Raw genomic sequence first — 27,938 nt, forward strand, 5'->3', positions numbered from 1 at the left:
TGGATGCTCGTTAACTCTTGGCCTTTTCAAATTCAGGAAGCCATTTCTTAACCACGCCATCCCTCACTGGATTTATTGCCTCCTCTTGGGCCCCTGAACGCTCTCCAGCTCTCTGCCTCTCTGCAGACTTTGGCTGTGTGTTCCCTGGCTCTTCGATTGCCAGTAACCCTTGCCTTGCTACTCCAACCCTTGCAGGTTCTATTGCCCCCTTTAAGGCCTCTGAACCATTCTGAGTTCCCTGTATTCCTACAGATCCTAGTTGGTCTCCTCCAGCCCTTTCAGCCTCTTCTGATTTCCTGACTTTTCAGGAGTGTTAGCCCTTGGCCTGCCTCAGTTGCCTTTTTCTTCCTTTCCAGTTCACATAGTCTTCTATGGAAAGCTTCCTCCCTGTCCCTCTCTCTTCCCCGTCTCTCTTTCCGTTCTCTTTGGAAAGCTTCCTCTCCTTCCCTTCCCCCCCCCCACCCCCACCCCCACCCCCCTCTCTTCATCTTCTTCTCTCACATTGTGATGCTTGGAATTCCAACTCTTTGGCCGGGATTTTCTGGCCCCGTTGTGGATGGGACCCGCCGCGGGTGAGGCAGAGGCCTCCCCCCCCCACTACCCCCACACAGCCAGAAGTCCATTGACTTGCGGCGGGATGGGAAGATCCCAGCGACGGGTGGGTGTGGAAAACTCCGCCCTTTGTTTCTGCTCCAGCTGCGTTCTCAGTGATTTTACTTCTTCTCATAGTTTTGTCTTACGTTCACGAAGTAACGTTCCGGCCACCCACTGTAATGTTACACGTCTCATCTCAGTCCAGGGAATCTATAGTCCTAAGTACCTAGCTGGCTCTTTGAGCTTTTCAAGTGACAGAAATCTTGAATCCTCAAAACTAACTTCCCCTTCTTCGAGAGAAGGCCCGGGCGTCAAATGTGGCCATTTCTACACTTTGGTGGTACCGACTCAAGGAAACCTCTTTGCAGCTTTAGAAATTGGTTTCAAAGGAACAATACATTTTCCCCAATCCGATCCTTTCCTTTTGTCCATTGGCCAGGGACTGCAGCCAAACTGCTGACACAGGCAAAAGCAACTTTTGACCTGAAGTAACCTGAGTCCAGTCACTGGCCTGAGCTGGCTGGAACCGGTTTGAAGTAGCTGAGTTTCTTGGGAATGTGATAAGACACAAGTCCTAACTTAGGAAAGGAATATTGAGGTAATGCTACCTAAGTCCTTGGGACAAAGCCAATGAGAAGATGCCACAGACAAGGCGAGTAGGCCTAAACCAGCAGGAGAGAAACGGCGCAGCTTGGAGAGATAAGATTCAGTATAAGAATGGAGAATTTCGGGCGTGGAGCCAGCGAGAACTCCAGAGACCAACCATCGCAGAAGCGGAAGAACCTATGTCAGCAACGTAGAGACAACATCGAAAGAGAGAGAGAATGGAACGCCTGGCCAGCGTCAGCTCTCCTTTTCGAGTATTAACTTTTATATTCTGTGACCACTCGGGGATTGTCAGAGAAACCTAGTGGGTGTGTGTTTAGATCCTAGTTTTGGGTATAAAACTGTATAACCTGCTGTAAACTGCATGTCTATATTTGACCTGTTTTATAAGCTATATGTAGATGATCTAACGATGTGAATAAAGTGAGTTTAGAGTTAAGAGAGAATTGACTCTTCTCCTCTTTGTACTAAGCCAACAACCATTACCGGTAACCTCCGGTCAACATATTTGGTGTCCCTGGGTGGGCTCGAGAATAAATCTCTCCGTTGAGTCAGCTGGTGACTCGAGCCGAACCGAGTGGGCAAAGTACACAGAGAACAGGAGTTTGGGTTAACTCATAGCTGTTAACATAAGATGACGAATCAAAGGGAATCTCCAAGCTCTGGGGACTTGGATTGTTTTGACTGGAAGGGACTCCTCCAAAAATATGTAATAGGGAAGTGGCTGCAATACGGGGAGCATGCTGGTCACATTGGTGACAAGGGAAAACCCGCTGGGGAGACCCTTTGGAGAATTGTACAAACAAAGATGTCAGATAAGAAATTTAAAAAGGTACAGAAGTCCGTAGCGATCGGATGTTTATTTGAGGAATGGATAGAATGCCGACAGCAGGCTAGGAGGGAGAGAGACAGACAAGAGGAAGAAAATAAGAAACTCCATGAGGAGATAGCCTGCCTTAGTGAGAAGGTAACTGATCTAAAGGGACAGAGAAGTGTGGATTTGATGCATATGAACCAATATCAGTTACAGTGCGAAAAATTGGCTAATGAAAAGAGTAAGAGAGAGGGAGAAACCCAAGCAGCTAAAGCTGAAGTGGAGGGATGGAAACAACAACGTAGTGATTTAAAAACTACTATGAATGTGATTCACAGAGCAGCTCAGGAGAAGAGGAGCAGTACCGGTGATCACACAAAGTGTCAGAAACTGATAGTGAGGCTGCAAGATCAGTTAGCCGCACAGAGGGGCATAGTGTGTGCTTTCGCACCCGGAAGAGGTGAAGAAAACAGTCAAGGGGATATAGATTGGGATGATTTAGCAGACGGGGCAGATAGATACAGCAGTGGTGATGGGGAACCTCCACCGGAGGATCCACCGCCGGTATATATTCCAGAACCGGATAAACCGTCTGCCCCATTGGACCCCCTTGTAACCACCAGAGCACAAGCAGGGGCAGATGGTCAGGGGTCTGCTGGCCCGAATATGACATATTCCACCCCACTTGGGCTATAAGAACTGAGGGATATTGCGAAAGATATTGGGATATGTGCGCCCGGGGATGATCCCAGGGAGTTGTTCCTAGCGGTCAGGGAACAGAGAGGGGTACATGGCTTAGACGATGCTGAGGAAAGAAAATTAATCCTAATGTGCCTACATCCACATATACACTCTGCCCTACCGGAGGAACAAAAATTTGGTAGAGGCACAAATGAAGCCTTAAAGGACCAGGTATTACCTGGGTGATAACAAAGCGGACCCAGTGGAGGCGCTGATGAAATGCTAGCAAAGAAAAGGCGAACACCCCACCGCATTTTCGGCTCGCACTGGGGCGGTGTTTCAAGGGGTCTATGGCATAGGCCTAGATAAGGATAATTTACAGCCGGAACCAATGGCTGAGAACGCTAGTGTTGCATGGCACTGAGGAGTCGAAGAAAGCATTAGATCAGTTTGATCCCACTGATGACACACATACAGAGCCCTGGATAATTAGGAAGATGGTTAGAGTATGGGAAAGGGAAACACCAAAACTACCCAAGACATCCAGGGACAGAGCAATGCCTGTTAAGGATCAGGCAACAACCTGGAGAAAAGAAGGGAGGGGACCTACTCAGAGGGAACCCCCTCCAGCTTATCAGACAGTGGGAAGAGGTAGAGGAAAAGGAAACTTCTTGGGAATGGGGAGAACTCAGGGTGAGGTGTCCAGATGCTATAACTGTGGCCGAGAGGGACACTTCGCAAGGGACTGCCCGAACTTGAGACGAGAGTATGGAGGTCGGGGAGGAAACCTGAGCCTACCCATGGAAGGGCCTCATTTGTGCCTCTACCAAGTTTTTGTTCCCCCAGTAGGGCAGTGATAGAAATATCACCGAGTTCTGGGTTGTACCCTGAACTGCAATGACGGTCTCAGGCCTCTCCGTTATGGGTGTGTGACACGCGGTGGGTGACACGGGGAGACCCCTAGTGAACGGTAGGGTTGGAGGCCGCCCTATTACATTCCTTTGGGACACAGGGGGATCCCGTACCACCATTAACATCACTCAGATCAATGACGTAGATTGGAAAATTCAAAACAAAATTATTCTAAGCGGATTCACAAGGCATTCACAAGTGAGAAGTTGGTGTGGGAGACATGGTGATAGAGCATTCAGTGGTCCTTATCAAATTACCGAGAGAACGAGGACATATATTAGGGAGTGACTATATGGCCAAAGCAGGACTCAGCTTTGACCCCGTTAATTGTATGATTTGGCAAATGCCTTTGGGCATAGGCAGTATAAATCACACACTCGTCCCGGTGGGGGAATATCAGCATAGGATATGCACGATCGGGGAAATGTGGATAAAACCAGGAGACATGAGTGACGATCGTGAAGTACAACAAATTATCGCACAAAACTCAATAGTATTTGCCTGACATAGACATGATTGTGGGAAAATGACCGGGAGTGTGCGTATACAAGGTCCAGACCCTAAACCACAAAAGCAGTACGGTTTCCCAGAAGAAGCAGAAGAAGAGATAGGGAAGGTGATACAGAATCTGCTGCAGCAAGGGATATTAAGACCAATAGCTTCTACTAACAACGCGCCTATTTGGCCGGTGAGGAAACCCGACAGTAGCTGGCGACTAACGATAGACTACAGAGAATTAAACAAAGTCACCCCATTAACAGCCCCTACTGTAGCAACTAGCCCAGAGTCAGTAGTTTGACAAAATGAGGATGCGCAATTGTTTACGATTTTGGACATAAGTAACGGTTTTTGGTCTATTCCACTGGAGAAAGAATGTCAATATAAATTCGCATTTACTTTCCAAGGACAGCAATATACATGGACCGCCCTGCTGCAGGGATTTCACAATTCCCTGTCCATATTTCACCAACAGCTGAGGGAAGGGTTAAAAAGATTATCGAGGCCTGAATGTCTAGTGCAGTATGTAGACGACTTACTCCTACAAACCAATAAGGAACATTATCAACTGCGAAGTGAATTACTGCAGTTGTTACATGACTTGGGATTAAATATTAACCCTAAAAAAGCGCTGATCATGAAACAAAAAGTTACTTACTTGGGAGTGATTCTGACACCGGGGAAGAGGGACAATGACAAGTGAAGGGTAGAGACAGTTGGCAGATTCCCTGTTCCACAGGATGTGAAAGGGTTAAGGTCCTTCTTAGGCTTGGTGGGATATTGCAGGGACCACATTGATGGATTCGCCACAAAAGCAGCCCCGCTAATGGAATTATTAAAAAAGACTGTGGCCTGGGAGTGGAAAACAGAACATACCCAGGCCACGACTGCTCTAAAGCAAGCACTAGCTGCCGCACCTGCTCTGTAAACCCCAAATCCACCTGAGCCTTTTCCATTGGAGGTGGCTACCACAGACACCACCCTCTCGGCAGTTCTATTACAGGAGACACACGGGAAATTACGACCAGTAGCGTACGCCTCACGCATACTCTGACCAGTAGAGCAGGGGTATACGGTATGCGAAAAACACTTGCTAGCTGTCTTTTGGGCAGTGCAGCATCTTACCTATATAGTGGGACTAAACCAACTTACAATATTAACGGCACACACCCCTGTACAGCTACTGTTAGACGGAAGGATTAAGGATGGTGCAGTTAGCCAAAATAGTATCACTAGATGGACATTGTTGCTGCAAGGGAGAAATATAACTGCAAAGGGGGTAAACACCACCACTATGTTAGCAGACAACTTAGTTTATCAGGGAGAAAAACATGAATGTCAACTGATGATAGCAAAAGACCCCAAGGTCCCATTTGTATCAAAGGAAAAGGGAGGGAGTAAGACGGGGCCTGAAAGCAGAAAAACAGGAAACAGGACAGGAAGAACCCTAGTTAAAAATTTTTGTGAATGGCTCTTCATCAGTACAGGATGGGAAGAGGAGAATTGGCTGTGGGATATACATGGAGGATGAACACGGACAGGAAAGATATAGTGCAGCTTTGAAGTTACCTAAAGCCATGAGTGTGCAGTGGGCAGAACTAGCAGCCGTCATCTATGTGAGTGGCCACCCGGAATACTTTCTGCCTAGATCAGTCATATATTCAAACAGCATGTATATCTGTAATAGCCTCACAGAACATTAGCCCCTATGGGAAGCGAGAGGATTTGTCTCAGCGATGGAAGGCCCCTTCCTTCGGCCCCGCTATTACGGTACATCTTTTGAAGAAGCATAGGGGAAAGTATTTGGGGTCACAAAAGTGAAAGCTCATTCAAAACTATCTCCCAAAGGGAACAGGAAAGCTAATGAACTAGCTAAACTAGGTGCTGTAAGTGGACAGGAATGGCAGCCACCGATTGGGGAAATCGGGGGCCAGAGAGAGAGAAGCAGGTCAAATTAATAGATTTAACGGAGGAGAAAAAGAAAGACGGAGAATTGAAAAAACTAATTGAAGGAGCAGAGTCAGGCACTTACAAAAGGCACGAGGGGGTCTATATTCAAGACGGAGTGGTTTTATGTGAGGGAAAATTTGTGGTGCCAGAGGGGGGACGAAACCAAATTATCCACTGGCACCATGACTTATGGGGACATAAAGGGATGGAGAGCACCCTGGATCAGATAAAGGAGGTGTGCTGGTGGCCCGGAATGAAAGGTGACGTGGAACACTATGTCAAGAATGGTTTGATCTGTGCACAACACAACCCCGATAGATATGTTAGGAAAGGGGCCCTCCGACTTACTAGGCCAGTAGAAGAGCCTTGGACTAATTTACAGATAGAAAGTGTAGGACCCCTTCCCCCCGCTCCAGGAGGATACAAGTACATTCTAGTAATAGTGGATACCTTCACTAAATGGGTGGAAGCTTTCTGACCAGAACAAACACAGCCAAAATTACTGCGAAAATTCTATAAGAAAAGGTGTTTACCCGCTGGGGTTTACCCCGAAGCATAGAATCGGATCAGGGAACACATTTTACAGCCCAAGTAATGCGAGATGTTATGACTCTTTTTGGGGTCAGACAGAGATTCCACATACCCTGTAGACCACAGTCTAGTGGAATTGTGGAAAGAATGAATCGGACATTGAAAAGCATGATAGCCAAAATGGTGCAGCAGCACAAGACAACCTGGCAGGTCATTCTGCCCTATGTGCTGATGATAATCAGGATTACCGTGGCTTCATCAACAGACTACACTCCTTATAGACTCATGACAGGAAGGAACATGAGGGGAACGGAGGGGTTGGTAGGTTTGGATTTGTCCGAACCCGAGGTAGGCCACGTTATATCAGAAAAATGGGTACAACAGCTAGTGGAAACAGTAAAAGAAGCAAATTATATAGCTGCTCACCAACAGGGAAAGAAGAAACAGCAAAGCTAGGCTTATTTTGACGCAAAAGCCAGCCCGATAGAGTTGAGCCCCGGACAAAGAGTAATGATTAGAATACACCAGCCCACCTCTTTCTTGAGTCCAAAGTTTGCTGGCCCCTATGAGATAGTAGACAAGGCCAGCCCATCTGTATACAAGATATTAATGACACCAGACAAGAATGGCTGGTATCACATTAATCAGCTAAAGTTAGTGGGAGAAAAACAACATAATCACCATTGGCATGTGCTGCTTGATGCTAATGATGTTCTGAATCCCGAAGGTCAGGGACATCAAGAACAGGACCAGTTACAGATCAAAGAGGAGGTGACTGAACACAAATTTGATACTGTCCGTTCACATGCAGAGGCAAATCCAGGGAAAAAATGAAAGAAAAATAAAACAAAGAGGGGGATTAAGAAGAAACGGATGGTTATGATCTGAAACAAATTGGGAACAGGATATTGATGGTCTGGCTCAGTATAAGGAGAGACTGGACTTAGAATAGTACTTAAAAGAAACTAAATAAGAATAGAAATTACACTTGTTCATTACAGGTCCAGCCTAAATTGAAGGAAAGGAGTATCGAGGTAATGCTACCTAAGTCCTTGGGACAAAGCCAATGAGAAGATGCCACAGACAAGGCAAGTAGGCCTAAACCAGCAGGAGAGAGACAGCACTGCTTGGAGAGATAAGATTCAGTATAAGAATGGAGAATTTCGGGCGTGGAGCCAGCGGGAACTCCGGAGACCAACCATCGCAGAAGCAGAAGAACCTACGTCAGCAATGTAGAGACGCAAGAGAGAGAGAGAACGGAACACCTGGCCAGCGTCAGCTCTCCTTTTCGGGTATTAGCTTTTATATTCTGTGACCACTCAGGGAGTGTCAGAGAAACCTAGTGGGTGTGTGTTTAGATCCTAGTTTTGGGTATAAACTGTATAACCTGCTGTAAACTGCATGTCTATATTTGACCTGACTTATAAGCTATATGGAGATGATCTAACGACATGAATAGAGCGAGTTTAGAGTTAAGAGAGAATTGACTCTTCTCCTCTTTGTAATAAGCCAACAACTGTTACTGGTAACCACCGGCAACATGTCTGTGGGAAATATCCCAGCGCTCAGCCCCCAATTTGTTATGACTGGCCCCCAGGCAAGTCCCCCAGTTTGTTCACTTCCCGAACAGGACCCTAAATTTGTTATGCACCCGAGTGAGGAGGAATGAGCTGGCTCCCCTTCTTTATTCAATCCCATTGGTTAGTTACAAAATGGTTAATTTGAAAAGAATCCCTAACCCCCTGTGGTTACTTTTTCCTAGTTCAGACGTTTTTACTTTTAGAAGGAGCCAGTTTAATTAGGCTTACTTGAGTCAAAGAAAAAGTAAATTTATTAGTTACTGAAAACCCGAGAAAAATAATAAAAATGCAACACACGTACACACAGATCAGAAATGAGAAGTTAAAAGTTCAAATAAAAGTTAGAAAAAGATATATGAATCAGTATTTGGCTTGTCCTTGAGACATTGCGGCCATTAAGTTGGGTGATTCCGGTAGGGCTGACTTTGGCAGTTTCACAGTTGGTTTGGAGACACTTGGTTCTGCAGGATAGCTGAAGAAGCCGTCCTATTTCCATCTTGGTTGTGGCTTCTGCCGAGCCTTGCCTCCAGCAACAGAGAGACAAATTTTGCTACAACTGTGGGGGCGACAAGTTGGTCTTGTTGTCACACTCATAGCTCACCAGCATACACTGCATTGCTCTGCAGCTAGCTTTTTAACCCATTTTTCCCTGTGTATTCCTGTAAGGAAACAAAAATGGGCAAAAATTTTTAGCTTGGCGGGCAGGCACGCAGCCGACCAGCTAGATCGTGAGATGACGTGCGTTGAAGTCGGGCGAGCATCCCAACAACAGTGTGCAGTTGCACGATATTTTGGCCGGCAGCAGGCTGCAGACTCTGGCGTGCCCGCTGACAATTAAAAGGCCTGTTAAGGCCATTAAATTATCATCGATTAATTTAAATTTTTCGCTGCCCGTCCAACCTTACAGCTGACAGGGCAGGCAAAAAGACCAAGCGGCCTTTGCACTTTTTGGGAAACCTCATCCACGGGCAGGATGAGGTTTCCTAAAGCAAATAAAAATAAAATAAAAATTTTAAAACTTAATTAATAACACGTCCCTGCTCATGTGACCGAGTCACGTGAGGGGGACGTGTTTTATTACATTTTCAGTTTCTTTATTTTTAAAAAAATAACTCTTCATCTCCCTGAGGCAGCTGTGTGTGTCAGGGAGATTATCAAGTGTACGCTCCCGCGCATGGGGGAAGTTCGCAATCATGTCCCTGCCCCCGCCCTCACAGGCAGCGCTGAGCGCTGCTGCTCGTGTTGCACACTGGACGGGCCTTAATTGGCCCACCTCCATGAAATCGTCTTCTGGCCCTGATCACAGGCAGCAGTCGGCTTCCCAACCAGCCCCCCTACCCCCCCCCCCATACCCCAGGGCAAGGACAAGGGCAAGATTCTGCCCCATATCTTCGCCCAGAGTCTATTGCCTTTCACCTCCGACCATTTTACACATTCTGAGATATAAATCAACAGGAGATGAATTTTAGGTGACTACTGAGATGTGGTAATCATTCCTTTGTCTCCGCAACCACAGGAGATTAAAGTTCAGTCCTTGGCATCTTAATAATCTCCCTTTCAATTGTCTCTGCATTAAAAAGACCATGGCACCTTTTTAGGTGCGACATTCCATGTTCTCTCAGGACACATCTGTCAGTATAATCCACATAGGAATTTTCCAGAAAGTGGTCACTTTACATTGTCACATCTTTTGCTCAGTGTCCTTGTTAGTATTTCTTTAAAAGTACCCACTGGTTGGGTTGTTGAATCTCCTTGAGGGTGGAGTGTGCACATTGACAGGTTGGTCAATTGTTTGTGGGGGTTAGGGTGCGGAGGTGCAGAGGGGCGGGGGGGTGGTGGTGAGTGGTGGGTGGTGGGAACCTCAGGTAAAGTACACTTCTGGATAGCAGTTTCAAGAGGCAATGAGAGACTGGAGTCAGATGTACGAAAAGGCACATACATGTGGCAGTACATTAGCGTCCGATAATCCAACAACTTTTCTTACCTGGTGCTTAGATTTATCAAATTTAATTTCACAAATCTAATTTCTTGCCACAATAGGTTTTAACTCTCAACATTAGAGATATCAGCCCAGTACCCTGACTACTATGCTACCATGACCGATTACCCTTCATCCTCCTTAGCAAGAGGATATTATCCCTGATTTTAATCAGCTAACTCTTGGTTTCTATGATGCAATACCTCACAACATGATGCATTTACTTAGTATAAGCAATCCATTTCCCTTCACATTTATTCAAAGACACCCATGTCTCCACTTGATCTTCATTGGGAGACTTCTTGAAATCTTAGATTAACACAGGTGACACAGTAAAGGAATATTATCAATTAGAAACACTTACAGGATTTTGAATTGCTTCTTCAACCTTTGTTTTGCTTGATGCAGCATCCTTTGCTGGACATGTTTGTAACATTTCTCCTGGCAGATCATCACTTACGATTGCCTGACACAAGAAGAGGAGAGGAAGGATTGTTAAACTTAAATAGATTCAAATACCAGACCCAGTGTCACTTATCATTTCCACTCTTATCTTTTAGCTTTAGTATTTCAAAAGACTGCCCTTAGACAAAATAATGAATTAATGAAACATAGCTTTACAGCAATAAATATGTATGCCATCCAAAATGGAGGCTGTATTGCTATAAGTGACTGGAGTTAATTTCATGTAATCTCCAATCACCATATTTTTATGTAACGCTGTTTTTAATCAGGAGTTGTCGCTGCAGTTTCAATCACAAGTTCTGTTTGCTATAGTTGGTTGATACTCTTTGTAAGTAGACTCTGTAGACTGTTTGTTGATGTGTGTTGTTTAAATAGAATCTGGCCTGTTAATAAACTTTATTTGCTGTCAGCCTGGCCATAACCACTGCCCCACCTCCAACTCATTGGCTGACAGAATGGTGGCAGTGGATATTGCTCATTTACTGGGTCAGTCCGTGGTGAGATACCAATCACATTGGAGCTGACAGTGAAAGGGCTAGGATTAGCCTCAATGCTCCCATGCTTGAATTGCATTGTACTGGGCATCAGATGAAGACCAGATCAGACTCACCCTCCCCTCGCTCCCATAGCCCAATGACACTCACTGCACAACCCAATACGTGAAGAACAACTACCCGCAATGGAATAATCGATGGCTTCCAATTAATAACACTATGGGCAGAATCTTCTGGCTGGTGTGCGGGTGGCGGAGTCCGCACACCAACGCTTAAAATGTCACACGCTGATGTCGCCCGAGCGGCCTGACATCAGTGCGCTGCATCGCGATATTTCGGTGGGCTGGTGGCGCTATGCAGTGGGACACGCGCCCGCCATTAATTAAAGGCCTTGTTAAGCCCATTAACTCTCCAATCAACCAGGGTTTTGAGGGGCCCGTGCTAGGTTTGGCTCGGCGCACGGGCCCAAAGGGCAGGCGGGTGAGTGATTTATTTACAAACCTCATCCAGTGGCGGGATGAGGTTTGATATCGGAATTAAAAACGTTTAATGAAGTGTTTGTGTGTTCTTCACTAAATGTCCCATCTCGTGTGACATTTTCACATGAGGGGGACATGTTAATGATTTTTCAAATTTTTCTATTTTCAGAGTTTCACAGAGTTTCAGCGATCTCCCTGAGGCAGCACTTAGCCTCAGGGAGGTGTGCGCTCTTTCATGCCCATGCGCGATAGAGCGCACTCTGACAGTTGGGGATTCCCTCCACCGACCCCAACCCCCCATCCACCGCCGCACAGGAAGCACATGGCGCCTCCCGCTGGGTGGGCCTTAATTGGCCCGCCCACTTAAAATGGCGGCGGGGCCCGTTTCCGCGGCGGTGGCAGCAATCGGTTGCCTGCCCACCCGCCAAGTCGGTGGGGCCCACCCGCCCATCAAGGGCAAAATTCTGCCCTATGAGTTGGCGTTTTGAGAGACTGAGGAGCAAAGTCCTGGATATCGGAGGATAAAATAAATATCTGTAAAGGTAATGCGTCACGTTGCTAAGGACTGACAGGATATAGACTTGTACCCAGCATCCTCTGCTAGGCTGTACCATTAAAAGGGAAGCTCAGAGTTGAGGTTAACCACTGCCCATAGGAACAGGGGAAAATACTGGAGAAAGATTGATGTTTCATTTAAGGGTGAAAGCCTTTTTCTAAAAAAAAATCCACCTGGCCCTTGACTGACATGTAAGAATAACAGCTGCCAATAGATGGGTTACTAAACTTGTGCCATCTCTTTAAATCAGAAACACCATAAACCTCTCAACTGTGGCATGTAGAAAGGTACTCTTCTGAGGCCAGTGCACCATCCTCTAGAGAACATGCTAGAACAAATTTCTCTGTAGGCTTTGCAATAAATATCTGGCAATATGAAACACTGAAAGCATAATGTGGTGGCTCCAATAGAATAGTGTCATGGACCAATAAGATATTGCTGGGTCTGGGGGGAGTTGGGTAAGGATGAGATTCCAAACTGTGCGTATTAAGATGTACAAAAATGATGCAGTCGTTCAGCTCTTTCCAAACCACTCCATCCCCCTCCCCTCCCTCATCTTGCCCTATTACCACAGTGTTCTTTGCTTCTTTATCGCAAAATGGCTGGATTTCTTTCTGCACATTAGCAGCACAAAATAAAATGCAAGATGTCCTAAAATCTCTAAATTATGAACAGCTGCTGCTGGGAGTTAATCATGACATTGGACCTGAAGTTAGTTGGAATTATTCAAATTGCTTGCCTCATTGAAGTAGTTTCCAAATGCTAATCTCAGTTCATGAATGAGACATCATGGACTGGTAATGATAAAGGGCGAAAAGAAATTCAGGAGGAAGCAGAAATTGCCTCATTTCATTTCAATTTGGTTTTAACTCATCAAGTGCAAAGATTTTTCAGAATCAAATCAGTCCCAGCTCCTTCAGAAGCTGATCTCATGTATGTGCTATGACTGTACTTTTCCCCCAGTTCAGTGAGTGCCACAGGAATGAATAAACTGTATTAATAGCCTCAAAGAATGCAACAAGAAACAGGTTGGGCTTTGGTTTTGCAAGTTTGCCAAAGAAACCAGGACGCTCAGTTCAACTAAGACAAATCTAACATGGTTGGAGCCTAATTCAAGTTTCTTACCCCAAGATAGAAATTTTAGCAACCAAGTAAAAAACTTAATTGAAGAGCACTGTGTTTAAAATGGCGCCTTAGTAGGATGTGTACAAACGTCTGTAAATTAGCATGCATTAACCCCTTGTAAATAACCCTTAGCTCCATCTAACTGGCACAAGTGATTATCTCTCAGCGTGGCATCCACAACAGTCTTCCTGATTCATCAGTGAAGATTTATTCTCCGGTTATATTTTTCACATTGTCCTTTTACAGAGGAATTATCTTCATCTTGTCTTGGAGGACAACGATGAAGCACAGCAGGGCGACAAATCTGTTCTCTTCTCCAGTTTTGATTGCCCAGGCATTCTGCCAAGGGCCAGGGCTATTTTGAGATTAGCCCAGGTCAATCCTCTCGGGGGCACAGGTTCAATCCCACCATGGCGTTTGGTGGAATTTAAATTCAATTAATAAAGGCTGGAATTGAAAGCTAGCCTCAGTGATGGTGACCATGAAACTATCATTGATTGCTGTAAAAACCCATCTGTTTCACGAATGCCTTTTAGGGAAGGAAATCTGCCATCCTTACCTGGTCTGGCCCACTTGTGACTCCATGCCCACAGCAACGTGGTAGACTCCTAACTGCACTCTGAAATGGCCTTGCAAGTCACTCAGTTCAAAGGCAATTAGTGATGGGCAGCAAATACTGGCCTTGCCAATGATGCCCACATCCCATGAAAGAGTAAATAAAAGTTAAACCTTAATAAAGATCACCACTGCAAGTGTCCCCTGGTTAAGAGGAGGACAACTCCAGGACAATATTCACACTTGGTCCATTCAAAATGGGATATTAACAAAATGAAGTCACGCTAGTTCATAATCTGATCTGCCTCATCCTGGGGTGTCCACGGTTCAAGAGAGGCCATAGCATCCTGGTAGACACCCTCTCCAGAGCCACCTAGGAGTAAGCAAAACAGCAAAAAAGAGACAGGTGGTCAGATCCAATAACCCACAGATCCTGAACACATGGATGTCTGTATCAGGAGGTCCTTCAGCATTCCCTGTCCACTTTGACAACTCGGTGGCTGAAGAGCAGAAGCCTAAACCTGAAAGAGTCAAATATTAAGAAACAACTCCTTTTGGTTAACAGAAAAGGGCTGAATCCTCTCACTCCAAATATATCGAATGCACCATTTTCTCCAGGCTGCAGAAATGTTCCAGGAGGGTTGTGGCTTGGACGCTTCCAGTCCAGGGTATTACCCTGTAAAGCAGGAGGCTGGATCCTAAAAAAAAACTCAGCATTCCTAAATGTTAGCTCTATAATCATACAATCTTACAATAGACATGGGTGTGACCACCACCACCTGTGAGTTCCCCTCCAAGCCACACACCATTCTGACTTGGAAATTTATTGACTTTCCTTCATTCTTCCTTGGTCCAAATCCTGGAACTCCCTCCCTAACAGCACTGTGGGTGTACCTACACCACATGGACTGCAGCGGTTCAAGAAGGCAGCAGCTCACCACCACCTTCTCAGGGCAACTAGGGATGGGCAATAAATGCTGGCCTAGCTATGGGTGGCCACATCACACAAATACATTTTTAAAAAATGTTTATTAGAAATCTTAATCTAATAATTCAAATACATGAAAGTGACGCAGGCAAAAAAACCAGCTGATCCATCAAGCTTGTCCCACACTCATGAGGATTGGAGCACTTTATAAAAAGAATGGTTTAGGGAAAAAAAAGATCCATTTGTTGCAAAAGAGAAAATCAAGCATATCCTGGAGGAAGCTTCAGCAAAGGAGAAGCTGTGGGAGTTTTAGTGTAGGTCAGAGCAGAGTGAGAAGTCAAGAATGTCAATGGATGAAGGATGGAAACAAGGGAACATCAAAGGTGACCGGTAGCTGCTGCTTGTTGTATTTAAGTGATATTCAAAAGTTATGGCCCTGCAATTTGCTGCTGGACATTAATAGGAAAATGTATCAACTGAATGTGTTCAGATCTCTACTAAACATCCTGCCACCATCCAAATAATATTTTAGGGTCCATTTCCTTCAAAAATTGAAGAAACAAATAGCTTGATTGCTTTCTTTCTCTTCTCTGCATGAGTTTGATCAAGGTGTGATAATTCAGCCATTATGTGGTTAGAGAAATTGAGGATATTAATAAACGTAGATTGGATTGGATCATGAATGGAGGTCTTATAATGAATCGGTAGGAGACAGAATAAAGGCCCGGGAAAACCCGGGGCAGAAATTTTCGCTTGGCGGGGGGTGCATGCACCTGACTCGCTCGAGCGTGAACTGATGCACCTTGATGTTGGCCAAACGTGCCGATGTCGACACGCGTAGTTCAGTTGGCAGGCATGCACCAGAGTCAGCAGCGCATCTGCCAACAATTAAAAGGCCTGTTAAGGCCAATAAACAATCAGTTAACTTAAATTTTTCGCCACCTGTCCAACTTTACAGTTAGTGGGCAGGTGAAAAGGCCAAGCGGCCTTTGCATTTTTTGGAAGCCTCATCCACGGGCAGAATGCAGTTTCTAAGATCAAATAAAAATAAAATAAAAACTTTAATTTTTTTATTAATAACATGTCCCTGCTCAGCGCTCAGCCCGCTTGCCCTCCTCCCCCCCTCCCCGCACATTCACGCTGGGCGGGCCTTAATTGGAAGTGGTCACACCCGCGGTCCAGTGCTGATCGCGGGTGTGACCACCTCCAACTGATCCCCGCCGAGCCCGCTCACCAAGGGCAAAACTCTGCCCCCCTGAGTTGATGGCAAAAGAGCAGGATGAGGAGGCATCAAATATAGCACTAGTAGAGTGATTGGAAGTGGAATTAAGACTTCGGACATATCTGAAACATTGACAAATCGCAGAGTCAAGCAGAATTCCAGACATTTTCAGCATAAGCCTTGATTCATATAGTTGATATAAGCCTTAGCTCCACGAAGGCATCCTCACCTCTGAGTCAAAAAATTGTGGGTTCAAATTCCACTCCAGAGCCTTGAGCACAAAATCTAATTTAGCACGTCAGTGCAATAGTCAACGGGTGCTGCACTGTCAGAGGTGCTGTCTTTCAGATGTGATGTTAATCCAAAGCCCCATGTGTCCTCTCAGGTGAAATATCACTAGCATTATTTAGAGGGAAACAGGGGAGTTCACCCAATGTCTTGGCCAACTTTACCTCTAAACTATGTAGCGGAACCCAAAACTAGGATTCAGAAACAATGTTCGCTCGAAGCTGTGCGTATGCACAACCACACAGCAACTGTGAAGATACTACACAGGCTGCTCTCAAACGGTCTCCTTTAAGATACAGTTGCTTTGTGTCCAATAAGCAGCTGCCTAAAAATGATTTAAAGATATTATTGCACTTTGAAGTAAATACATTGGTCATAAATGTTAAGTTGCATCCAAGAGGAAGCTAGATAACTACATGAAGGAGAAAAAATAGGAGGATATGCTGGTGATGTTAGACAAAGAAGATCCCAAGAAACATAACCACCAGCATGGACAAGTTGAGCTGCATGGCCTGTCTCTGTGCCGTAAATTTGATAAAATTCTATGTCGCTAACTGGCCATTTGTTTCATTGCTGTTTGTAAGACCGGGCTGCATTTAAATCGGCGATTAAATTTCTCACATTACAACAGTGACTCCAATTCAAAGGTACTTACTGGCTACAAAGGCAGTGACATCCCAATGTTATGTAAATGCAGGTTCTTACTTTTCTAGGTTGATTGCTGCTGTGCATAACTCATTTTAGATGATGAAAAGAGCAGATATGAAAGCACTAGTGCAGTGTAGAAGCACGCTGTCCTTTCAACTCAAGGGTTTAGGTTTTAATCCAATCCAGATTTGTCAGACGAAAATCTCCTTTCCCTGCCATTTATAACAGCCCTACACGGAATCTCTTTGGTCAGAGTCAACCCTGTTTCTCATGAGCATGGACTCACACTTTAAAGCCTTATCTGTAGTTCGGCAAAATTGTCAATTTCACTCAGAGTGTTCATAAAGAAAAAAAAATAAAACTATACTTTCTGAACGATTCTAGGCGCTTCAAAAGCTGAAGCCAAACCATGTTGCTAGAACAGATGGCATTCTACTCTGAAACTGGCTGTTCTGAGCTGAATGTGCTTGATCCTGACGCTGAATGGTAAATGGTGAAAATAAAATGTTCCACTCTTCTGTAGTAACAGCCCTCACCCTGAGCAGAATGAAATCCATTCATGCAGAAACATTTTTTCTGGAACAATCTTTGATGATTTTACTTCCTTTCCTTCCTGGGTTCCCTTTGCCGATTGAAAAAAAAACTAAACAAATACCAACCTCGTCATTCTGGTTAAAATAGGCTTCCTCCAGTCCACTGTAACGGTTTACTGAATTTATTGACAAACCACATGAGATCCTTCGAAAATCTTCATCAATTTTCATGCACTATAAAAGGTGCTAATTGTACTGAAGCTTTCTTTTGCTTCATGCAATGTTAAGATTAAAATAAACAGGAGCAGGAGTAGGTTATTGGGTCTCTTGAGCCTTTTCCACTATTCAGTAAGACCATGACTGATCTCATTGTGACCTTAACTCTAATTCCTCATCCCCCAAAACCCTTGGCTACCTTATTGATTAAAAATCTGTCAAGTTCAGGCTTGAATATCTTCAATGATCTGGCCTCTACTGCTCAATGTGGAACAGAAACCCCAAAATTAATGACCTTCCAAGAGAGAGAAAAAAATCCTCCTCATCTCCTTCTTAATCCATAACCTCAGAAGAAACCAATGGCTATTCTTACACTACACTCACTTCGGAACATACTGTCTCGTGGCTGAACTCACAGCATAAAGAAGCCCCAGTTCCAGGAACCAAAGGTATTATTGACTCACTGAAATGTATGTCCACGTTCTTCTCTCTCAGGATAACACATCCCATTTCAACCCATTGTGATTGCTCTCTCTAAGTCCCTGTATAAGGTGGAGAACAGGGTGCCTACAGCCACTGGCTTCACTGGCCAAATGGAAAGGCAGTAAAGTGACACACAGAGATCACCTGCCTGAGACAGTGTGGTGAGAACACAGCATACATTGACTTTATGGTGACATAATTTACAAGGACTTTACTGAATAACATAAATGCAATCAACTGAGCAGATGATGGAGTAAGAAGTTGGATAAACAATAATTTTCTAGAATTACATGGAGCTCTATATTTTCTCATGGGATGTGGGTGTCGCCAGCAAGGCCAGCATTTGCTACCCATCCCTAATTGCCCTTGAACTGAGTGGCTTGCTAGGCCATTTCAGTGGGCAGTTAAGAGCGTAACCACATTGCTGTGGTCTGGAGTCACAAGTAGACCAGACCAGGTAAGGATGGCCAACTTCCTTCCCTAAAGGGCGTCAGTGAACCAGATGGGTTTTTACAACAATCGGTGATAGTTTCATAATCACCATGACTGAGACCAGATTCATCAATTGAATTCAAATTCCATCAGTTGCCATAGTGGGATTTGAAACCATGTTCCCAGGCAATTAGCCTGGCCTCTGGATTACTTGCTCGGTGACATAACCACTACACCACCATCTCCCTGAAGGTACTGCACAGAAGCAGGCCATTCAGTACAACTGGTCTATGCTGGCATTTATGCTTCACCCAAACCTCCTCCAGTTCCTCTCCATCTAACCATATCCTTTTTCTTTCTCCCTCATGTTTACATAACTTTCCCAGAGATGCATCTATGCTATGTGCCTAAAATACTCACTGTGGTAATGAATTCCATTGTTCCACATCCTTACTCACTCTCTGGGTAAAACAAAAGTTCCACTTGAATTCCCTATTGAATTTATTTAGTGACCATCTTATATTTATGAACCCTAGTCAATCAACTGGAAAGAAATAATCTGTAATGATGCAGAGTATTATCTTCTCCTAATGTCCTGAATGAACATGCAGATAATCTATTTTGTGTGACGTTATTTGAGAGAGGAATACTGGCAAGAACGCAGGGAAAATTCCTTGGTTAATCTTCAGCTGAAGCCATGAAATAGAGGGAAGAATGTATCGTGCAATGAATGGAACAATCTCCTCATTGTGGGTCCATTCCCTTTGGCATGGACGGCTTTTATAAGATGGCTGCCATGGGGAAATCAGACAATTTGCTGATTGTCTGAATAAACTGTGGAGTAATAGAAAAAAACTCCAGCCAAATTTCCAATTACTGGCTGCCTAATAAGTGCCTTTAAGTATGTTATCAAAAAAAAATGTGAATCTCAAACGTAGCTATTTAAATTTAACCATTAAAAATGCCTGCAGAACTAGAGCAATTTCTTTTTCTTAGCCAAACATTTTTTAATGTTTTGACCTGACACACCGGGTGGAATTTCCCCAAATTTGCACTGTACAGTAGCAGGCAGGTTAAATGAGGTTTTTTTTTTACCCATCGGCCACGATGGCAGATTTCATGCTGTATCGTCCCGAACACGCCTCATTATTCATGCACTCCAGGGAAACATGTCGTTTCCACGGCAAACGGGCTGTCATTCAATCGCCCGCCATCACCCTGCCATTGTATCACGCCGGGCACCATGTTTAAAGTCCGGCCGCAAGCCCACGTCTCAGTGCTTCCAGACCACCACTGCTGCCCGGAGGGAACATGGCCCTGAATCTGAAGAAGACGGCAGCCCCCAGGTTCAGCGACGCGTCTCTCGAGCAGCTTTTGGATGCTGTGGACACACCGCCAGTATGTCCTCTACCCCAGCTCTGGACGCAGGATGGACAGCAACTGCACTAATCCAGCTTGGGAGGCGGTGGCAGCGATGGTCAGCGCCAACGCCCTGCTAAAGAGGACACCCACCTAGTGCCGCAAGAGGATGAATGATCTCCTCTGTTCCGCGATCTCATCACTCTCAACTCACACAATCACAAACCCATCACACATCCACATGGCCCTCACTCACTGCCGGTTCAAGGGACATCACCATTCACTCTCTCACACTCACTGTCATTATCCTCATCCTGTCCATGGGACCACTCACCACCCACACAGGCCAGGCACGCTTATCATCTGGCCTGGCAGGCATCAGGCTTACACTTTACCTCTACCCATGCAAGACAAGCTGGTGCACAGCAAAAGAGAGACAGATAGAGAGAGAGAGAGAGAGAGAGAGATCGCAGACCGGTGGCAGAATGCCCGAAATCAAGGTCCTCATGGACTTTGAAAGCAGAGCCATCCAGCTGGCTGGCGATGACTGGGACCGGTCCTGTGCTGACAGTGAGGTTGGTGCTGCTGTACCAAGTGAGGATCCAGTAGTGCAACATCCATCAGACAACCATGCTGTGAGTGATGTGTCCTGTTTCACGGGAAAAAGCAGCAGATACTTCTAATGTTTCATTGCTGCGTCTCTACATAACCCCGATCATGGAACGCAAACGAGCTGTCCTCGGCCAGACAAACATTCACCAAGGCTATGTGAAGATTTATGGAGTGTCCTCACTGCATGTCATCATCATCCTCCTGCAATCAAGCGACTATGGGGGCCTCCACCATGTCTCCATGACAGGAGCATTCCCACGGAGGGTATTGGCGCTGCCATAAGCCAGACTGGAGTCAAACGTTCACAAATACGATGTGAGGAGCTATAGGGAACCTCACTGCATGTCATCATCATCCTCCACAAATCTAGCAGCCAGGAGGGCCTCCCGAGAGTGTCTGCCTTGCCTAGACAATGTGAGGGCCTCACCCCCATCACTGTCGCTTCCAAGGACCTCAGTCTCACTTTCATTGGCTCTTCCTCATCGGAGGAGACATGCAGCTCCTCCATCTCCTCCTCAGCCAGCTCTTCTCCCCATTGGAACACCAGGTTGTAAAGGGTGCAGAAAACGACAACAATGCATGACACCCTTTGTGGACTGTATTGCAGGGCTCCACCAGACCGGCCCAGGCACCGGAACCTCATCTGCAGCATCCCGATGGTCTGCTCCACCTAGGTGTGAGCTGCAGCATGAGCCTCATTATATCGTCGCTCTGCTGCAGTCTGAGGCTGCAGCACGGGTGTCACCAGCCACTACTTCTGCAGGTAGCCCTTGTCCCAGAGGAGACATCCCTGTAGCCTCTCTGGAGACTCCATGTATCTGTGAATGATTGAGGATGTAGTCGTTGTGCACAGTCCCTGGAAACATTGTGCACACCTGCAGGATGTGTTTCTGGGGGTCACACACCAGCTGCACATTCAGTGACTGGAATCCTTGTGGCTGATATAATTCACCGCATGTTGCGATGAAGATCTGAGCACCACATGAGTGCAGTCAATCGCACCCTGAGCCTGTGAGAAACCCAAGAACTGGGCAATCGCTCTTGCATCCTGGCTGTCCCGGTCCTGGGCAAAATGCACAAAGTTGTGTGCCCTCGAGAAGATGGCATCTGCGACCTAATGGATGCATTTGTGGGTGGAGACTTGTGATATCCCACAGAGCTCACCTGTGGAGCCCTGAAAGGAGCCACTGGTGTAGAAATTGAGCACTGCTGTCACTTTCATAGCCGCTGGCAGTGGATGCCCTCCATGTCCCCCGTGGTGCCAAGTCCTGCAGTAGCTGGCAGATGTGGCCACCAGTTCCCTAGTAATGCGCAGTCTTCGGCGACACTCGTTCTTAGTCATCTGCAGGAATGAAAGGTGGCATCTATAGACCCTGGGTGTCACGGGCACCGATCAGCGACAGCTCACTGTGGCTCTTGGGCAGTGTGTGCTGGAGCCCCAACCACCCCTTCTTCCTGAGGTTGCTGCTCCTGCCTCTGCACAGCCAGGAGCCTCAGTCACTCTCTCCTCCGTCTTCTTCACACTCTGTAGGCCATCAGGCATACAGCTAGTTCACCAGGCTCCATGATCCTGATGTACTTCTCCTGCAGGATGAAAGAGAGAGACATGTGGTTAGCATGGGTGTACTAAGAACCTGTCCTGGTTAAGTGTGACAGCCCCTTAACACTTCCCGGAGAGCGTTAGCCACCACTTGGATGGCCAGAGATGAGTGCATGGCTGCCCTGTTAGCTTGAACCATGGGGGAGACTAGTCCAAACCGGGATGATGACATTGCAAGAGGCTGTGAGCGCCTCCAGCAGTGACTGTTCCCTGGCCAGATTTAGTGAGGAGATTGTACAATGTGTGCAGTCCAACTGCTCTGCAGTCCGCTAAAATGCTTATGGATTTGCAGCCTGTGCTGGGGGAGGTGAGGGTGGGGGTGGGAGGGGATGTGCTCTGCGGAGCTTGGTGGCACTTTGATGCCTCTGTTGCTTGAGTGGGCAGATAAGCTAGGAGCCCGACCCCAATCATATCAATGTGGCTGCGCCTGAACTGTCCCGGTTGCAGAGGAATGGTCACTTTCTACAGGTTTCCCGAATGTGTGGCTACTTCCCTCACTCACCCTACCCTCCCTACCCCGAATGCTTATGTACTGTGTTCAACAGCAGGGCTGCCCTTGCCTAATCCGTCCACCACCAGTCGTCTCAGCGACAAGGCTGCACTTGACCAACCACACCGCCCCCCCACCCCCCACCCCCCGCCACCACCCCCACTGCACCTCACCTTCAAAAGTCACCGCCGAGGATGGGCGGCACTTAACCCCAATCCCCCGGCGTCCCTGGCGAGCTCTGCGGAACATTGCTGTGCACTCACCTCCGGTTCACCCAAAGTGCAGACCACCAAGTGCTGTTGTGAAACACATCGGTGCGCTTTCCTGCCAATGTGGATGGACGATCCAGCGGGAGTGCAAGAGGCTGGCGCGACGGCCTGATGGCGATGATACGCTGATGTATTACAATGAGGTTCCCGATGACCGACGGCGGGCTGAGCGGACAATGGTGACCTCTCTTCCCGCCGTCGTGAAACCAATTGCGCCATATGGTCCGATCACACCACCTATCACGCCCGCTGCCAATGGGCACAGAAAATTCTGCCTGCTGTTGCCGAAACAAACAATTATATATTAAACTCTGTGTTTCATTGCACTGCAGTTGGCATTGATATTCTCACCATCAACAGTGCAACAATAGCTGCCATTTTACGATCATTGGGATATCGCCACGACTTTGGCAATCCGGCCGCTATATTTCCATCGCTTTTAAAATATTTTCTGAACATTTTTTTTCCCCCATCTGTTCTTTTTTTCCTCCGAACTGAAATTTCTAATATCAAAGGTGAGGATTTAATGCTTTGCCACCACAAAACCCAGGCAAGATTAATGATAGAGAAAGGATTTGCGTTGGCTGTCATGACTTTTCAAAATCTGACAGCAACTTTGGGAGTTCGCACATGCACAGAACAATGTGGAAAACCAGAAGTCACAGTCAGTGATCTAACGGTCCTCCAGAGGATGCACTCTACCCCTGGAATTCAATCCCAAAGCAATCAGTGAATTCATGAAAACTTCAACTTTTACACCGTTAGTCATGTAAAGATTTTGTTGGATGAGATGTAACTTGGGTTTTAATAGCATTCTCTCTTCATAATTACTGCTAACTATCCTCACTGGTCCCATAAAGCTAATTATATATTTATGGAGTGTAAAATTTCTCCATTATGAGAAAAAACATCCAAATTTTTGTCTTAATAATTTTGAAATTTTGTTTATACTCATACTTTAGCATTCATATGAAGCCAATCATAATTATTTATTTCGTTATCTGAAAATTTAGCTTAAAAGTAAAATAAAGAATAAAGTGCTTTAACTCGGGACTTAAATTTCTAATATTAAAAATGAGGATTTAATGCTTTAACCTTGCCTGGGTTTTGTGGTGGTAATGATAGAGAAAGGATTTGCGATCTTTATGTGCTTTTAACTTCCTGCTTTGCTGTCTATGAGAATATATCATTGTGATTGGCCTCTTACTCTACTTGCTGACATCACTGCTGCTGCACACCTGGGCCTGAACTTTTTGGCCATCAGGCACCCGCGATTGGTGGACCCGGGAGCGGCCGGGAAACGGGCCTCCTACCGCGATCAGCCCCCGAAAGGAGGTTTCATCAAGCCCTTGGATGGGTCCCGAAAAATCACAGACAGTTGGGCCGTTCAAGGGCTTAATTGCCCTCTTAATTGTTGGCGGGCGCGCTTCTGACTTCTGCGTGCGTGTGCCGAGGGAACTATTGCTCCAGTGTGCGATGATGTCGGGACGCTCGCCTGTCGTCGCCTCGCCCGATTTTACGCCCGATCGAATTGGGCGTGCGCCCGCCCACAGGATGTAAAGCTCTGCACCTGGAGAGCCCCGAGACTTGGCATCAGGTTTAAGCTGCTATTGGGAAAGGGAAGCCTGTGCCACAGAGGCTGCTACTTCTTTGTGGGCAGTTTCCTTTGAAGTTAGCAGTGAGCGCTGTTGCTCCACTGCTGACTGCAGAATCTAGCCCAGCAATTCAAAAAAAGTTTCACGCTTCACAGGAACGTCGGAGCAGGAGTAGAAGTAGGCCCTTCAGCCCATTGAGCCTGCTGCACCATTCGGTACGAAAATGGCTGATCATCCACTTCAATGCCTTTTCCCCCCACATGATCCCCATGTCTCTTTATGTCACTGGTATTTAGAAATCTGTCAATCTTTGCTTTAAACATATTTAATGACTGATCTTCCACAGCCCTCTGGGGTAGAGAATTCCAAAGATTCACAGCCCTTGGAGTAAAAAAAAATTTCCTTGTCTCGGTCCGAAGTGGCTTCCTCCTTATTTTGAAATTGTGTCCCCTGGTTCTAGACTCCCCAACCAGGGGAAACATCTTACCTGCATCTACCCTGTCTATTCCTCGAAGTATTTTGTTGGTTTCAATGAGATCACCTGTCAAGTTGTCGTAAAATCCCATCCGGTTCACTAATGTCCTTTAGGGGTGCCTGGCTTGGCCAAATGTGAATCCAGACCCACAGCAATGTGGCTGCCTCTTAAATGCCCTCTGAAATGACCAAGCAAGCCGCACAGTCAGCTCACCACCCCCTTCTCAAGGGCAATTAGGGGCGGGTAATATACACTGGCCAGTGATGCCCACATCCCTCGAGTGAATTAAAAAGCAATGTCCCACCAACGCGGCAACAAGTCAGGTGGAACCTTCATTGCACTCCCTCCATGACAGTAATATCCTTCCTAAACTAAGGGGACCCACACTGCACACCGTCCTCCAGATGAGCTTTAACCAAGGTTCTACACAATTGAAGCAAGACTTCACTACTCCTGTACTCAAATCCAGGAGCTCGCAATAACGTGACTAAAATACAAAGGAAGACTGAAAGAAAAACAAATGAATGAACTTGCACTTGTATAGTGCCTTACACACTGCCAGGATATCTGAAAGTGCTTTACAGCCAATACTGGGCTTTTGAAGTGCAGTCACTGTTACTGTGTTGGCAAACAGTGCAGCTAATTTGCAAATGGCAACGTCCCAGAAACAGCACTGACACAGATAGATAATCAGATTTAGCTTTATTGGCTGAGAGATGAAATCTTGATCAGAATGCCAAGGGAGTTCCCTGGGCGTCTACAAATTCTCCAGAAGGCCTGGTCTCATATACCTGATGGGTCAGAGTAGCGGTAGCAGTTAGGGAAAATGGCGTTCCACCCGCCCACAGCGATGGTGGGTGCTCGTGCCGTCTCGCCCCGAGCCCGCCAGCGAACTTATGCATTCCCGGGAAACACCCCGTTCCCATGGCGGCCGGGATCTCACTCGCCCGCTTGCCATCACCCCGCCATTGCATCACACTGGCTGCCACTGGCACTGTGCTCATCGCCACCAGCTCACCACCGCTGCCTGGGAGACACGGCCTGCGAAGGGAAAAAGACTGCAGCCCCCCCCCCCCCCACTGACTACTTCAGTGACGGGTCTCGAGCGACTGCTAGATGCTGTGGAGGACCACCGGGATGTCATCCACCACCCCCCCCCCCACCCCTGCTCTGGCTGCAGGATGGGCAGTGGTGTGACCAATCCAGCTTGGGAGGCGGTGGCACCAGTGGTCAGTGCCAACGCCCTTCAGAAGCAGACAGCCACCCAGCGCCGCAAGCGGATGAGTGATCTCCTCCATTCCGCCAGGGTAAGTCACTCTTCTCATCACTCCCAACTCACACAACTCACAAACCCAGCACACACCCACAGGGCCCTCACTCACTGCCGGTTCAAGAGACATTGTCATTCACTGTCTCACACTCACTGTCTTTGTCCTCATCCCATCCATGGGACACTCACCACCCACACAAGCCAGGCATACTTATCATCTGGCCTGGCAGGACTCCTGCTTACACTGTCTCCATCTCTATCCCTGCAGGACAAGCTGGCACACAACAAGAGAGAGAGTTTGCAGACTGGTGGCAGAATGCCCGAAATCAAGGTCCTCATGGACTTTGGAAACAGAGTCATCCAGCTGGCCAGCTACAATCTGGACTGTTCCTGTGCTGACAGTGAGGTTGGCGGTGCTCTACCAAGTGAGGATCCAGCAGTGCAACATCTATCAGATAACTACGCTGTGAATTGATGTGTCCTGTTTCATAGGCCATTGCCATGCACTAATTATCTCCCCTTGCCTCCCCAGGCACATCGGCCAAACAGCCGACCGAGTCCATGACCCAGGGCCTCCAATCAAGCCACAAAGAAGTCCCTGAAGAGGAATCTGGAGGCACCCTCCCTGAAGTCCCGTCACATCGCCCACCCCACACCCTCCACCCGCTCAGAGACACACACCTTGGTGGGACCTAACTTCAGAGTAGCCCCGGGACCACAATCTGACGAGCACATCGCACTGTCTGATCCGCAGCAGGCGGAGGCAGGGACTTCCCAGGGACGCTCGCCCGACATCATCGTGCACTAATTCCGTCCTGTTGGGATCGGGCACGTGCCTGCCCATGGAGTTACGTCTGAGATCAGTCATGATCTGACTGAGTGAACAGGTTCAAGAGGCTAAATGACTTACTCATGTTTCTATGAAGTGACAGCTTAGATTATATGCTCAACTATCTGGGCTGGAGCTTGAGCACATGATCTTCTCGTCTGACTTCTCCTTTTTATATACCTTTAATGCTTTCATCAAACATTTTTATTTAAAATGACTCAGTGTCTCGCACGAGTGTGGACCCGGGCTTGAGATTTTTCCCCTAAAGCTTGGCACCGTGCACTGAATTTAGAGTGTGGAATCAGACCATTTAAAGAGGCGCGTTACATTCAGTCAGTTGTATGGTGAGATATTTTTCTTCGCCTTCCAGCGCTTTCCGCTTTGGAAGTTCTCTTTAGCTAATTTCGATAAACGATAGGACGAGTTTGTAAAAGTCTTCACGCAAGCCGAAATTTATACTGAGTTTTATTTTAAATTAAAGAGGGGCAGAGTGCGCACGGCCAGGATTATCCGGCAGTCGGACGGGCCCACAGGTGCAGTTGGGAAGCCGACTGCTGCCCGCGACCAGGCCCCCGACATGGGTTTCAGGCTGGGGGGGTGGGGGGGGTGGGGTGCACAGTCTGAAACCTGCGCTGCGGCGCTCAGCACTGCCGAGGGTGGGTGGGGGAGGGGATGCGGGAGGAGCACGAGCGCGGAAGCGTCCAGTAAGCTGCCTCAGGGAGGCCGAAGGCTTTTAAACAATGAAAACCGATGTTTTAAAGACGATGAAAACGTGTCCCCTCGTGTGACTCTGTCACACACGGAGCAGGGACGTGTTAAATATGAGCGTTAAAAGATTTTAAAATTATTTTTTTTTTTTAAATCACGGGTC

At 46.7% G+C, this 27,938-nt stretch overlaps 1 protein-coding gene across 1 annotated transcript in view; it reads right to left on the bottom strand.

Moving 5' to 3' along the window:
• LOC121291676 overlaps positions 1–27,938 on the bottom strand; it is a 51,138-nt gene that overhangs the window by 13,721 nt on the left and 9,479 nt on the right. Inside the window, exon 3 of the mRNA XM_041213171.1 lies at positions 10,509–10,610. Within this exon, the coding sequence (XP_041069105.1) occupies positions 10,509–10,610 (102 nt within the window). The remainder of the gene's footprint in view (positions 1–10,508; positions 10,611–27,938) is intronic.

The sequence above is a fragment of the Carcharodon carcharias genome, chromosome 19 (assembly GCF_017639515.1).
Source record: "Carcharodon carcharias isolate sCarCar2 chromosome 19, sCarCar2.pri, whole genome shotgun sequence".
NCBI lineage: Eukaryota > Metazoa > Chordata > Chondrichthyes > Lamniformes > Lamnidae > Carcharodon > Carcharodon carcharias.